This window comes from Ochotona curzoniae, unplaced genomic scaffold, assembly GCF_017591425.1.
Source record: "Ochotona curzoniae isolate NIBS_2020 unplaced genomic scaffold, NIBS_Ocur_1.0 scaffold_4701, whole genome shotgun sequence".
NCBI lineage: Eukaryota > Metazoa > Chordata > Mammalia > Lagomorpha > Ochotonidae > Ochotona > Ochotona curzoniae.
In genome coordinates, this window is record NW_024467122.1 from 69,744,054 (window position 1) to 69,759,737 (window position 15,684).

General features: G+C 40.2%; 1 protein-coding gene across 3 annotated transcripts in view; it reads left to right on the top strand.

Annotated features, from left to right (window-relative positions):
* Positions 1-14,665, top strand: part of RAB11A (RAB11A, member RAS oncogene family) — a 106,590-nt gene extending 91,925 nt beyond the window's left edge. For all 3 annotated transcript variants that reach the window (XM_040970083.1, XM_040970085.1, XM_040970084.1), the window contains 2 exons: positions 879-959; positions 12,926-14,665. In XM_040970083.1, the coding sequence (XP_040826017.1) occupies positions 879-959; positions 12,926-13,065 (221 nt within the window). In that variant the 3' untranslated portion in view covers positions 13,066-14,665. The remainder of the gene's footprint in view (positions 1-878; positions 960-12,925) is intronic.
* The last annotated feature ends 1,019 nt before the right edge of the window (positions 14,666-15,684 follow it).

Sequence of the window (15,684 nt, forward strand, 5' to 3'; positions counted from 1 at the left end):
AATCTTGTGACAGAACAGTGATTTTGTTTTTCTCGCTAATTACGTCTTGTGGCTGCTTCACTCTTTGACTGAAGGTAGTAAGTTACGGTAGTTTCAAAAAGGTAAAAATGCTCAGCCAAGATGGTGGTTTTGAAAGTTTGTGATGACTATATGGCTCTTGAGCAGAACTTCAAGTTATTAAAACACCATGGCTTTGAGTTTTTGTTGCCAAAAATGAAAAATAAACATTGCCCTCTTTTTTGTCCCTTGAAGAAGTAAATAGAATCCATTAATGTATCCTGTGCTGGCTCCCTTTCCAGTGTGTCTGTGTCTTACTGGGGCTGCTCTGTGTAGGTCTGGCTGGCAGTGTCCCATGCGTGTTAGGGACCGGCAGGGATGCAGCTGCTGAGGAGCTGTAACATTGTTGGCCCCGTGAAGGAGCTGCCTTTCTCTTGCTCCTGCCCCAGTGTTGGTGGGGGCTGTTTACCAGAAAGCAACATCATGCATTCCTAGCTAGTGAAAGTGCACTAATAACTATGCTGAGGATAGTTTTCTGTAACAATGTTTAATGTCCCAGAGAAGGAGAAACTTTATTTCAAGTAATACAATTACAGAATTCATCTAGAATTCTGTACTTCTAAGTGAATGCCAAATGGATGTGGAGCACTGTAAGGAATGAGAATAGCTGAGTGTTGGGTAATATTTAGAGATAATCTTTAATTAAGAAGCCAATGAAAATTTCGTACTGCTCAAGTTTTCATAGAATGGTGTCCTTTTTGTTCTGAAAGTTGGAGGAATCTTAAATTTTAAAAGTTTTGTTATTATTTCAGGGCTTTGATTATATCACAATCTTTTACTTGTAAAATTTGACCAAACTGAATTTTTGTTTCTTCCCACAGAAAAGAATGGGTTGTCATTTATTGAAACATCTGCTTTAGACTCCACAAATGTAGAAGCTGCTTTTCAGACAATTCTAACAGGTAAGACTTGGCATTTTCTGATTATACAGTTGGAATTGCAAGTTTCAGGAAGGTCATATAAACAAATTATTCAGAAAACTGTATCAGAGTTGCAAAAATGCCTGTCTTGCAAGAGCTAGCAAGAACTGTTTGGAGTATAAAATTAATTACAAATCTTGTTCGTTGAGTGTTAGTCAATCTCAATTCTTCAGGTTTCCAATGGGGAAAATACTTTGTTCTCTTCCACTATTACATTGTTACTTCAGTCCAAACTTCATAGTCATAGTGAAATGAATTATACATACATACACACGTATATAAAAAAAATAGAAAGAAAACGCAGTATCCCCAGTATCCCAACTATGGAAAGATGGAAATACCTTTTTGAAATTCAGTGAAGGACTGATGTGATGGCTCAACAGTCTGTAGTCTGACTGTAGGCATCAGTTTGTGTCCTAGCTGTCCCACTTCCGGTCCAGCTCCCTGCTGATGCCCCAGGAAGTCAGCGGATGATGCTCAAAGCCTTGCCCTGCACCCAGGAGGGAAACCAGAAGAAGCTTTTGGCTTGTAGTTTTCAGATGGACTCAGTTCTAGCTCTTGTGGCCAGATTGAAGATACTTTTCTTTTTGCTTCTGCTTCTCTGTAAATCCATCTTTCTGCTTCTGAAATTTTTAAAATTTTCTAATTTTTTATTTTATGATACAATGCCATTGGTTCTGGGATTTCCCATACATGCTTCACAAATTTCCTCCCTCAAACTGATTTTTCCCATATTATTACATTAGTACAGTCCTTCATAAGCAGTCCTAAGTCCATCATTTTGCTATTTAAGTGTCTCCTGACATTGTGGGTACAGACAATGGCAGACAGTCCAGCATCCTATTGTCAGTATATGTAAATCTATCTTTCAAATAAAATTGAAATGTTTTTTAAAAAATAGAAATTTAGTAAAGAAAAAGGAAAAATAAATTTTTAAAGATGTATGTGAAGAACCTGGTGTGGTAGCCTAGTAGCTAAAGTTCTCGCTTTGAATACACCAGGATCCCATATGGGCACTGGTTCTAATCCCAGTGACCCGATTCCCATCCAGCTCCCTGCTTGTGGCCTGGGAAAGCAGTTGAGGACGGCCCAAGGCCTTGGGACCTTGTACCCGTATGGGAGACTCAGAACAAGCTCCTGGCTTCGGATTGGCACAGCACCAGCTGTTGCGGCTGCTTGGGGAATGAATCATCAGATGGAACGTCTTCCTCTCTCTCTCTCCTCCTCTCTCTATATCTGATTTTCCAGTAAAAATAAATAAAAGTTTAAAAAAAGTATGTGAAGACTCGAAAGTAGAACTGTTGTGATGAAAAGATGCATATCGTCACTTGAAAATAAAAATCAGCCAGTGACTGAACTTAGAAAGTTGAGATGAAGATTGACTTTTCTTTGTTTGAAAAAGGCAACGTGACAATGAGGGAGAGACAGCGATTTATTTTCTCTGCTGTTCACACTCAGGTGGCCCCAGAAGCCAGCCAGCTGAAGCTAGAACTTGGAACTCCAGTCAGGCGTCCCACTGAGTGATAGGGATCCAAACACTTGGGTGCTCATCTGCGGTCTTCACAGGTGCATTAACAGGAAACTGGATTGGGAGTGGAGTAGCCAGAACTGGAACTAGTACCAACAGTAAATGTGGCCATTATACAAGATGGCTTAACAGTTATAGCACTATGCCTGCCTTATAAATTATACAGTGCTTTTAAGAACTTATGGGTTAGCAAGTCATCTTGGGCCTGGTGCAACAGCCTATTGGCTAAACCCTTGCCTTACATTTCTTGGTATCCCATATGGGTGCTGTTTCGTGTCCTGGCTACTCCACTTCTGATCCAGCTTTCTACTTGTGGCCTGGGAAAGCAGTGGATGGCCCAAAGCTTTGGGACCTGCATCTATGTGGGAGACCTGGAAGAAGCTCCTGATTCCTGGCTTCAGATCAGCTTGGTTTTGGCCATTGTGGCCATTTGCAGAGTGAAACAGCAGATGGGAGATCTTTTTCTCTGTATCTCCTTCTCTCTATATGTCTGCCTTTCCAATAAAAGAATAAATAAACCTTTTTTAAAAGTTAGAATGTGGAGTTAATATGTAGTAGTCTTGTGTGATGGTGTTCTTAAAAAATTTATATGAAGGGCCCAGCACTGTAGCTTAGTGGCTAAAGTTCTCACCTTGAACACACCGGGATCACATATGGTGCTGGTTTGAGTCTCGGCAGCCCGCTTCCCATCCAGCTCCCTGCTTGTGGCCTGGGAAAGCAATAAAGGATGGCCCAAAGCCTTGGGACCCTGCACTGGTGTGGGAGACCTGGAAGAGGCTCCTGGGTTCAGATTGGCTCAGCTCTGGCCGTTGCGGCCACTTGGGGAGTGAACCATTGGATGGAAGATCTTCATTTCTGTCTTTTTCCCTCTCTGTATATCTGACCTTTCAATAAAAATAAATCTTTAAAAAATTATATGAAGAAATGGCTAAATAAATGAACTTCCATTTCTAAGTTTTAATTGTTACAAGTAGCCCTTGTATCAGGTGAACAATTTTCAACTTTAACTTGTTTTACTGCAGTGAAGTTGAGAATAAGCCTAGACATTAAGAACATGGACTTGGAAGCCTGACTTGGATGTTAGTCCTGACTTTTCCACTGACTATTAGCTCTGTAACCTTAGGCAAGTTCCTTAGCCTTTTTTGATCTTCACTTCATTTGTAAAATTTTCGGGAAGTTTTGCTTTTCTGTTTTGAGCGAATCTGTGCTTATAAAACCTGGTGGTATGATTTCACTTGTGTTGCAGCTTGTCAGATCTTTTGTTTCTGAAATCCATCAGGACGACCTGTCACTGAGACGCTAGCTCTAGACTCCAAAAATGAGTACAGGATAATGCCTGTAAGGTATTGAGCTATCCCTGTACATAGTGAACATTTCATAGATTAGTGGCTAAATAATTAAGTGTTGGTGATTTATGTAGCTTTATTATTAGAATTGCTTCCTGTTATCAGAAGAAGAGTGACTTAGAACAGTCTTTGAATCCAGTAGCTCTCCTTCAAAATCTTCTCTGTGTCAAGGTCATTGCTTGCTGGTTTGATTTAGGCAAGGACGATCTGATGACATGTGTACCATGCTTACGAGTCCTGCTTGGGATTTTTTTTTTTTAAAGATTTAATCTTATTGAAAGGCAGAGTTACAGAGAGAAGGAAGCCGAAACACCCAACATGGCTGGAACAGTAAGAGCTTAGTCGATCTAAAGCCAGGAGTTTCTTTTAGGCCTCCCATGCTAGTGCAGTGTCCCAAGGCTTTGGACCATCCTCCTCTGCTTTTCCAGGCTGTAAACAGGGAGATGGATGGCAAGTGGAGCAGCTGGGACACTGATGCTGCAGGCTAAGGCTTAGACTCCTATGCCAGGTGCTGACTCCATACTTATTTTCTTTGTAACTTCTTGTATGAATTCTGTTGAGTTAGTGTGTGGAGTACTAGATTGAGACTCAGGATGTCTGGAATTTTACATTTCAGTGCAAAGTCATTTGGACCTCTCTGGCCCTAAGTGGGCTTAAAATGTGTGAATCAAATGACCCTTAAAGGTGTGTGAATCTAGGACATTTTAAATGTCCCATCAAATCTCTTCAATACTAGTAGTCCTTTTTTCCTGATAATAAGTGAAGATAAAACAAGTCTTTTCTTCCATTTGTAGTTACTTGCTTGTATCATTTTTAAGATTTATTTATTTTTATTGGAAAATCAGATATACAGATATACAGAGAGGAGGAGAGAGGAAGATCTTCGTCTGTTGATTCACTCCCCAAGTGACCATAATGGCCAGAGTGGAGCTGATCTGAAGCCAGGAGTCAGGAGCCTCTTCTGAGTCTCCCATGCAGATACAGGGTCCCAAGGCCTTGGGCCGTCCTTGACTGCTTTCCCAGGCCACACCAGGGAGCTAGATAGGAAGTGGGGCTGCTGGGATTGGAACCGGTGCCCATATGTGATCCTGGCGCATTCAAGGTGAGGACTTTAGCCACTAAGCCACTATACCGGGCCTTGTTAGTGTCATTTTTCACAATGAACTTTGGTACTGCCTTCATGGCATAGCAGGAAAAACTACCACTTGTTACTCTGGCTTCCCCTATGGGCACTGGTTCTGACCTAACTCCCTGTTAATGGACTGGGAAAAGCAGTGGGGACAGCCTAAGGACTTGGGCCCCAGCCACCTCTGTGGGCGACCCAAAGGAAGTTCTTGGCTTTGGCCTGGCCTGGCCCCTGGTGATGTGGCCTCCTGAGGAAGAAATCAGCAGATGGATGGTCTCTGTCTCTCCCTCTTTCTCTGAAGCTCTGGTTTTCAGGTTAATAAGTAACTTTTAAAAACAAAACAAAATAAAGCAGCAACAAAAAAACTTCTGATTCGTTAGAAAATGAACAGTGATGTATACTTAAAATTAAACTGTTTTCAAAGATGAAAAATATCTGGGTATTTTTCCTCAGATTTACCCTAGCTTGAACTTTGTTGTTGCTTGAAAGCAAGCTTGTGTCACTTACTGCCATTTTTTCTCTTTATATAGACTCCTCAGCTTCCTGCATAAATCTCAGTTTTGACCTGTGAGATTAATCGTAGCTTGTGGCAAACAGACATCTGTATTGTTTTGCAAGTGTTAGAATGCTTATTATAAATTTTTCTTCCTCTTATATGCCAGTGGGGATATTGATGCATAGGGAAAACAGAACAGTTATCTCATTAGGACAAATTCTACATTAATTTTAACAATATTTTTTTTTTTTTTAAAGATTTATTTTTTTATTATTTTTTCATTGGAAAGGCGGATATACAGAGAGGAGAGACAGAGAGGAAGATCTTCCGTCCGATGATTCACTCCCCAAGTGAGCACAACGGGCCGATACTATGCCCATCCGAAGCCAGGAGCCTCTTCCGGGTCTCCCACGCGGGTGCAGGTTCCCAAAGCTTTGGGCCGTCCTCGACTGCTTTCCCAGGCCACAGGCAGGGAGCTGGAAGGGAAGTCGGGCTGCCGGGATTAGAACCGGCGCCCATATGGGATCCCGGGTGTGCAAGGCGAGGACTTAACCACCTGCGCCACTGCGCCGGGCCCAATTTTAACAATATTAAAAGAACATTTACATTTCATGTTGATATTGCTAGAAGAAAAAACTTTTTAAGGTTTATTTCTTTAAAGGCAGAGCGACAGAAAGAAAGGAAGAAACAGAGTCTTGCATTTTGCAGTTGGCCCCTGAAATGGCTGGCTGCAGTGGCCATTGCTGGGACGGCTGGAAGCCAAGGGACCCACATCTCCATGTACTCCCTCACAAGGTGGCAGCGGCTGAGTACTTGGGCTGTCTTCCGCTGCCTTCCTGGGGGGCATTAGCAATCCCTAAGTACTTTTCAATTTTGTATTTCCTAAAAACAAGGGCATTTCTCTTTTATAACCATTATATAAAGATTAAAATTGGGGCCAACACTGTGGAGCAGCAGGTTAAGCTGCCATCTGCATTTGTGAGAAGGCATTTGGATGCTGATCCGAGTCCCAGTTGCTGGGTATCTGGGAAAGCAGCAAAACATGGCCAAGTACTTGGGCCCCTGGAGCCACATGAGAGACCCAGAAGAATCTCCTGGCATTGGCATGGCTCAGTCCCAGCTGTGGCAGCTATTTGAATAGAGGATTTCCTTCTTCTCTAACTTTGCCTGTCAAGTAATTCAATAAATAAATCTTAAAAACAGATTAAAACCAGATAGCTGTAGGTTTTATTCACATTTCATCAATTATTCTAATGCCCTTATTAGCAAAGCATTTTATTTTTCTGCCGTGTTTCTTTACACTCTGTATGGAACGGTTTCTTTGTCTCTTTGTATCCTAAGTTTGGATTTCTCCCGACTTGATGTTCTTCACGGTTAAATCCAGGCTGTTCACTTTGGCAGGAACACGAGAGAGGTGTTGTCAGTGTATTGTATCAGGACACACTCAGGATTGATCTGTTTTATTCATCACTAGTGAGGTTAAGGTGCTACCTGCTGGGTGTCTCCATGGAGTTAGTAAGTACAAAGTATGAAGATAAATTATTAAATATGTAGTTGAAACAATTGTAATTTACTTACTAGCACTTTCTTTAAAATAGGATTACCATTTTTAGGTATTAACTTTGATAGAGGTGTGAGGATTTTTAAAAAATGTATTCATTTCCATATTATTTGGGAGGGATGTGGTATGGTGATGTGGGGGGTGATTGATTTTGAGCTGTCTCTCTTCCATCTGCTGGTTTACTTCCTAAGTTCTTGAAACAGCCAGGACTAGGTGAAACTGACACTAGCACCCCATAACTCAATCTGTTCTCCTATGTGGATGTCATGGGCCATTGCCTGCTGCCTTCCGGCATGTGTATTAGCAGGAAGCTGGATTGAATGAGAAGTAGCTGGAGTTAGAATGAGGCACCCCAGTGTGGGATGCAGGTGTCCCAAGAGGCATCTTAACTACTGCACCAAACGCTCCTGCTTTAATTTACTTTGTTGTTGGTATATAGCAACTCTTTAAAATGTCAAAACATTTTTGACCTTTAAGAGATTTACCTGATTGCAGCGAGTTTGACTAACCAAGAGCTTCTTCTTATAGTACCAGCTCACCCTTCGGGGTTTGCACAGCTTTGGGAGGGGCTAAAGAATTTCAACTCTTCTTGTTCCCTGATTTGGAACAGTTGCATTTAACTTGCTCAGAATTGTTTTGTAATTCCATCTTTTCTTCCATTGTTATGGGGTGTGAGTGAGATCAGACCAGACATGTTTAAGGTTTATTAAGGAGTCTTTATTAACCAAGCTTGGTAGTAATAGAGCATACTAGAAATAGCAAATCACAAATCCATACAGCATTCCAACCAATCATAATCCAACAAAACATAATCCAACCAATCATTACCCCAAGCATAACAAATGGTCATTATCCTGAAGTCCATCCGTTAAGCTGAAGACCTATGTCCCAGCTTCCACAACAATGTAAGTTATCCTAAGAGACATGCAATGAAAAATCTGACACACTTACAAAGCTACAGACATTCAGCTTTCCCTGGCTTCTCTGCCTACATTCCATCACTGCTAGACTTCACTTCTCCTGAAACTTCTGATAGTACACAAAACAGAAATAGCATTGCTGTATTCATTGTCCCATATAAGCAGTACACAGGGACCATGCTCAGGGGATTACCTGTCCTAGGTCAGCCAAGAGTCCAGGTGCTAGAGCAATGGAAGCACCTGAGCAGAAAGAGTGAGCCCCTTCTTCACGAGCCTTTAAAGGGGCTGGTGAGGGGAGTGGTTACACACAATGCAATACCGTCCCCTCTCAGATGATAGGTGAGTCACAGGTGGGCAGGAGCAAATACCTAGGTGGTGGGGAGAGTGGCTGAGGATGGAATTAACATTCCATTGGTATTAGGCCCCATCGTCAGGACAGAGGGTAGGGGATACAGTCATATTCCATTTGGCTACTGTCAGTGGGTGCTGGCTATCAATGGCTGCACTCCATAACACCATTAGTGTGGAGATATGTGTATATCTTTGGCATTAAGCTTTATTTTATATTTAAAGCTATCATGTTAACATTTTACTTTACATTTAGTTCTCTGACAGTTGATCCAGTAAAGGAATGATAGCTGGACTCCTTTTCTTTCTGGCCTTCCCTCTCCTTTAGACACTTTGTAGAGAAACTGCACAGGCATCAGGTGTGGCATTCATGGGGCTCTAAAAGAGGCCATGCCCTTGGAAGAGGGAAGCACAGCACTTGCATCTGTTTTAGCAAACTGCTAGTCCGTCCTCTCCCTGCTGAATGACCTTTCCTAATCAGATACCACTACAAGGTCACCTGCTTCCTATTTTTTTTATCAAAGCCTTATTTAAATGCCACACTCAGCTATAAGACCTTCAAGGTACTTGTAATTAGAGCTAATTACACCTGCAAACAATTATTTTCTTCTGGTTTTCTTGCCAATATTGATTTTTTTAATAATGCTTTGATGACATTTTCCCCTTTTGATAATTTAAGTAAATGTTGCAGTAATCCATTTCTAAAAGCAAGTAATACTTGCAGTTATATAGCACTACTCATATATTTTTCTTTGTAATGAGATGTCTTCAATTATTTCTCTGTGTTATCTGAGAACTCTTCCTTATCTATTACGCATATTTGTCTTTTTATATAAGAAACTGCAAGTTTTTTGTTTCAGTTCTAACTTTCAGAATAAAGGGTAGAGAAGTTAAAATATACAGGCATCACATATTTAATAATTTGCTCTCCAAAGGTCAGATCTACCCAGTTGGAATTAGAAAACAAAAACAATGAATGGTTTTTGTAAATTGGTGATTATTTCTTAGGCACTAGCCTGATTGAATAACTTAAGGGTAATCTATTTTTCTATAGGGCAATTATTTCTTAACCCTTGATTCACTCCTATTACTTTTTAAAATATTTATTTATTTTTTGGAAAGGCAGATCTACAGAGCAAAGGAGAGACAGGCAGAAAGCTATTCTGTCTGCTGGTTCACCAAGTGGCTGCAGCAGCTAGAGCTAAACTAAATCAAAGCCAGGAGCTAGGAGCTTCCCCTGGGTCTCCCACATGGGTTCAGGATCCCAAGGCTTTGGGCCGCTCTGGACTGCTTTCCCAGGCCACAAGCAGGGAGCTGAATGGGAAGTGAGGCTGCCGGGACATATGGTGCTCATATGGGATCCTGGCGCGTGCAAGGCAAGGACTATAGCTAATAGGCTACTGCCCCTGGCCCTCTTATTAGTCTTTTTAATGAAAAGAATTTGGAGTGTGCCTTTTTTATTTTTAAAGATTTATGTATGTGAAAGTTATTGAGGGATAGAGAGAAAATGATCTTCCACCTGCTGGATCACTGCTTTAAATGGCTTTAACAACAAAGCTGGGCCAGGCTGAAGGCAGGAGCCAAGAGCATAGGGTGCAGGGCCCAAGCACAGGCACCGTCCTCTGCTGCTCTCCCAGTTGTATTAGCAGGGAGGTGGATCAGGGATCAAGCAGCTGGAGTGTTGAGCATGTATGCAGTCACTTTATCTGTAGTGCCTAAGTGCAAGCCCCTAGTGAGAAGAATTTGAAAAATCTGTGTGCTTTTTAAAGAAATGTTAGCCTATTTTTGTTGTGATCTGATTATTCAGTTTTTCTTTTATGCTTGAAGTTTGAACCACTATCAGCCTTCTCAGGCATATTTAGCTCAAAAACACAAACACTAAACCTTGAGGGAAGATATATTTACTGTCAGTATTTTTTATGTATTTAGTTGACTGGCTGACAGTTATTTAAATGTTGCTTTAGAGATGTTCTTATTTAGTGAAAATGCTCTTCATTTTTTTATCTTTGTGTTATGGAGAGGTTCTACTGTGCAGCAAGTAAAATGGCGGGAGTGGTGGTTGGCATATTGATTAGAATATTGGAATACTTGGGCTTGTTTCCTGGCTTCTGATTTCATCTGCCTGAGAGGCCCTGGTGATGGGTCTCTCTGGGGTTTGGCCCATCCCTGACCTGTTGTGGGCATTTGAGGAGTAAAAAGAAGAAAAAAGTTGAGTAATACTATAAACTCCCAAGTAGTCATTGGTAACCATGAACTTATGATGGTTTTCTACTTTCTAATTATTTTGAAAGAAATCCCAAATACTACATCATTTCATTTGCAAACATTTTGGAATGTTTATCTTAAAGACTAGGACTTATATACTTATTCTTAGGACCACTTAAAAGTGGCAGTAATTCCTTAATATCTGTTCTGCAGACAGATTTTTTTTAAAAAAAATCAAATTAGGATCCAAATTATGTTTGTATACTATGAATTGATTTTGTAATTTTTTTTTTTTTTTGAAAATAGAGTTAGGAAGGAAAAGATTTATCTTTTATCTGTTGGTTCGTTCTTCAGTTGGGTGCAACAGCTGGGGCTGGGCAAGGTGGAAGCCAGGAGCCACTTCTGGGTCTCCCATGTGGTGGCAGGGACTCAAGCACTCTGGCAATCTGCTGCTTCTTTCCCAGGTACATTAGCAGAGAACTAGATCAGAAGTGGAACAGCCTGGACATGAACCAGTGCTCGTATGAAATGCAGGCCACTGGTTAATAGTGCTAACCCTTAACATTTCAGAACATTTTGAAAACATGCTTCATTTTTCTTATTTTTTTTTTTACTCCTTAACTATAATTTTTTTTTCAAATACTACCCAGTACTTTCCAAATGGACCGGGCTGGCCCAGACTGCAGGTAGGAGCCAGGAATTCAGCCGGGGTCTCCCACATGGGTGGCAGAGAGCCAAGCACTTGTACCATCTCCTGCCATCTCGCAGGGTGCACATGAGCAAGAAGCTGGCATTAGAAGTGTCAGGACTGGAAGCCGGGCACTCTGATAAGGGGTGCTGGTGTCCCAGGTGGCAGCGTGACTGCTGGGGCAAACACCTGTCCCACTCCCTCTTTTAAAAAGGTCATTGTTCTGCCATTGTGCCTGCCTGGATTTTAACAATTTTAAATGCAGAATCCAGGCAGGAGCCCCATATGGTGTCGATGGTGTTGTGTTGTATCTGTGGTATCCAGTATAGATTATTGCTGTACATGAAACATGATTGGTGGAAGGGAATTGGGTTTTAAATATTTGTTTTTAATTTAAATAGATAGCTATTATTTTGGACAGCAAAGATTTAGAATATTTATCCTCCCCTCAATCAGGATTTATCTAATTATTTCCTCATGATTAAATTCATTTTCTATATTTTTGACAGGAAAACATGAGTATCCTTCATAGAAATATATAGTGCATATGGGTGCAAGTTTGCACCATTTCTAAAATTCTACATTTTGAGGACTTTTCTTTGTGGGGTTTGGAGAGCATTGCACAAAGATAGATACAGTGTTTGTTCTTTATTTTTATTTATTACAAAGTCATATATAGAGAGAGGAGAGACAGGAAGATCTTCAGTCCATGGAATCACTCCCCAAGTGACTGCAACGGCCGGTACTGTGCCAATCCGAAGCCAGGAACTTCCTCCAGGTCTCCCACGCAGGTGCAGGGTCCCAAAGCATTGGGCTGTCCTCAACTGCTTCCCCAGGCCACAAGCTGGGAGCTGGATGGGAAGTGGAGCTGCTGGGATTAGAACTGGTGCCCATATGTGATCCCGGTGTGTTCAAGGCGAGGACTATAGCTGTTAGGCCACGCCGCTGGGCCCACAGTGTTTGTTCTTAAGTAATGTAGTCAGGGAAACTAATTTTAGGTAATGCAGTGTATGACCAATTGAAATGTGTTAAATGCTTCTACTTACTGTAGAGGAATTTAGTGAACACTTACATGCTGTATGCCAGAGATACAGCTCTAAGTAAGGCAGAGCTTTGGTTATCATGGAGTTTAACATTGAATGGAACAGTCAGATACTAAACATTTTTGATAAGTGTTAAAAGTGTACCTGCAAAATTTTCAGTTGATGATGTTGTCTAATTACATAATTTCATTCAAGAGGTCAGTGACGAACATATTCTTTTTCATGTTTCTCTTCTGAATCCTTCTGGGATTTTAGCAAGTTTGTGAAGTTGTTCTCTACATGACCCAGAAAAATGAAAATGCCTTGTTGTGTCTGATAGAGCAGATTGATGTATTTACTTTTGTGAGTGATGCAATGTTAGTGTATTTAGATCAAAAAGATCTTGTGGCTTCATTCAGGTCTAACTCCATAATCCATGTAATGTTCTTTCATCCAAGGTTTATTAGACTGGGGAACCTTTCCCCCTGAAAAGGAAAACCTTTGCTGCTTTGTTGCTCTAAAGGAAAGTATTGGAATCATGAGTTGATTCTAATCAGTGGCTATTTGACAATAAAACTTATCATTTCTACATCCTGTATTTAGTTTGTGGTCTTTGCCGCCAATATAGTTGTGTCTCCTATGTATCTTTTGTGCCAGATATCAGTGGGCTTATTTCAAGTAACTGTTGCTATTTTTTTTTCCCTTCAGAGATTTACCGCATTGTTTCTCAGAAGCAAATGTCAGACAGACGTGAGAATGACATGTCTCCAAGCAACAACGTGGTTCCTATTCACGTTCCACCAACCACTGAAAACAAGCCAAAGGTGCAGTGCTGTCAGAACATCTAAGGTGTTTCCTCCCCTAGAAGGCTGTGTATAGTCCATTTCCCAGGTCTGAGATTTAAATATATTTGTAATTCTTGTGGTCACTTTGTGTTTTATTACCTCCTCATACTTACAAATTTTTCCATGTCTTAAGTCTTGATTTTAGCTTTATAAAATCATCCACTTGTCCCGAATGACTGCAGCTCTTTTTCATGCTATGGCTTCACTAGCCTTAGTTTAATAAACTGAATGTTTGAATTCCTCAATTATTGTTTACTTTTCATCATGGAAACCTGTCACACTGTAGGACATAATAAACTTGATCACTTGAAGCTCAGACCTATTGGTCTTGATGAAATCAAACTAAGGAGAACTTAGAAATAAGCTATATTACTTTGCCACAGAGCAGCTTATAAGTAATACACTCTTGTATCAATACAGTGCATATATCCACAAATCTAAGCATTGCCCTATAACCAGCAGGAGTTTGACAGCTTGATATTTTCCCCATTGTTCTGAAAGTCAACTTCTAAAATGCCTTAATAGGTTCATGTAATTTAGGAAATTTTGTTTCTTGATTTTTGTAAGCATCGGAGTTAATTAGAGAGGGGATACTTTCATATGGTCAAGAATTATGCATAAACACAAAAGATTCTTAAGATTTTGTTAGTGGCACAGTTATGGGGCTGTAAGTTAAACAGTGCTGCTTAGCAGGCTGGGAACTGCAGAGGCTAGTGGAATTCCATCTGTTGTAACTCTGTGGCAGCGACCAAGACACCCAAGTCGTTGAACAGATCTAATTTCCCAGCAATAGATTATGTGGCATTTTATTGCTCAGGCAATAACTGGTTTAATGCTAGTTGTATCAATTTTGGAAGTGTTTCTTTTAAAACCTTCCTGAAAGTGAAATGCAACTTAATTTTAACAGCATATCCACCAGCAGGCATGATTAATTATTTTTATCAATGCTGATGTTTGGATTTTTCAGTATATTATGGAATATAATCCAGTGAAATCTTTGGTTGCAATATGTCTAAGTACAGTGAGAAGTTAATTTCTGCCCAAGTGGTACTACTTAAAGGCATGTATTCTTTTAAAACATAAGAAGAAATAGTACCTTGAATTTAAATAGAACGCATTTAAGCATTATAGAAACCTGAAATAATTTTCTTCCACTACATTACTGAAATCAGTGAAGCAACTAGTTTCTCATTCAGAAATGTGCACACTAATACTTGGTTTACTTTCTTGTGGATAATATTAAGCACTTATTCTGCAGTTTTCTGAAGGTTGTGTCAACTGCAGTGATACTATTCAGGGTGGTGGGATATCCCCAAGAATACATACATGGGCTTGCATAGATTCTTCTGTTTAGTAGTTAATATTTTGCTTTTTGCGGTGCTCATGATGTGTGGGATGCACGGAAGGCATTGCTGTAGTCAGTATTTTGGTTTCTTCTGTAGCTATTTTATTATTTTAGAGCATTGGTTATGAAGATACTATTATCTCTTTGTAAATTGCTACTTTGTATTTTATGCATGCTCTGTAACTTGATTTTTTTTTCCTTTTAGTTACTGGTTTGGAATATATTCTCATTCTAATAAACAGTCATAGAGGGTCTGTTTCTTATGTTGTCAGATTATATTTTTGAGTGCTTTTGATGCATCTGTGGAATACTTGATTCTGATTAGGAAGAGCCGAGATCTTTGCATCACTGAGTAAATATTGAATTGAAGACATCAGTGAGAGTTTAACTGAGGCCTGTAGTTCAGTTGTGCTTTTCTTGGGAGGAGCATTAGCTAAAACGTTAGAAAAAAAGCATCTATACTTTCATATATAACAGTGTCACTGGATACAGGAAAAGGATCCATCTCTGTTTTATTCAAAATTAGTAATAAAGTTTTTACAAAATTATTTTTAAAAAAGAGAAACAAGGTAATGAACTTAGACTGAATTTTTCCCAAGTAAAGACTTCAATATTGCCTAGCCATGGTTAGATCTGGGGAGAATTCCAAGAAATTAAGTATTAAAAATAACTTTGATTGCACTTTAATAAATGTTTTCATTCTGAGACTTTCTCAATAGAAAAACTATCTCAAGTAAGCAGCAAAGTTTTTAAAATATTACAATTTAAGGCTGTAGACAGTTTAGAAGTATTTTGCTATTTAACCCTGCTTTTTCTTTCTTTCTCTTTTCCTAAGATTTTCTTATTTTTATTGGAAAGGCAGATTTATGGAGAGAAGGAGAGACAGAAATCTTTCATCTGTTGATTCTCTCCCTGTATGGCCATAAGGACCAAAGCTCAGCCTATCCTAAGCCAGAAGTCAGGAGGTTCTTTTGGGTTTCTCACGTGGGTGCAGAGGTACAAGAACTTGAGCCGTCTTCTGCTGCTTTCCCTGACAATAAGCAGGAAGCTGGATCAGAAGTAGAGCAGCTGGGATGTGAACCAGTGTCTATGTGGGAGGCCAGTGCCACAGGTGGGGAGGATTAGTGTGCATCACACCAGCCCCAGTTATTTTGAGGGATCTTTTTTTCCCCCTGAGACATTATTTATTTGACAGGCTGAATTACAGATCTTCTGTATGCTGGTTTATTCTCCAAATGGCTACAATGACCAGGGCTTCATCTGGGTCTTCCACAAGG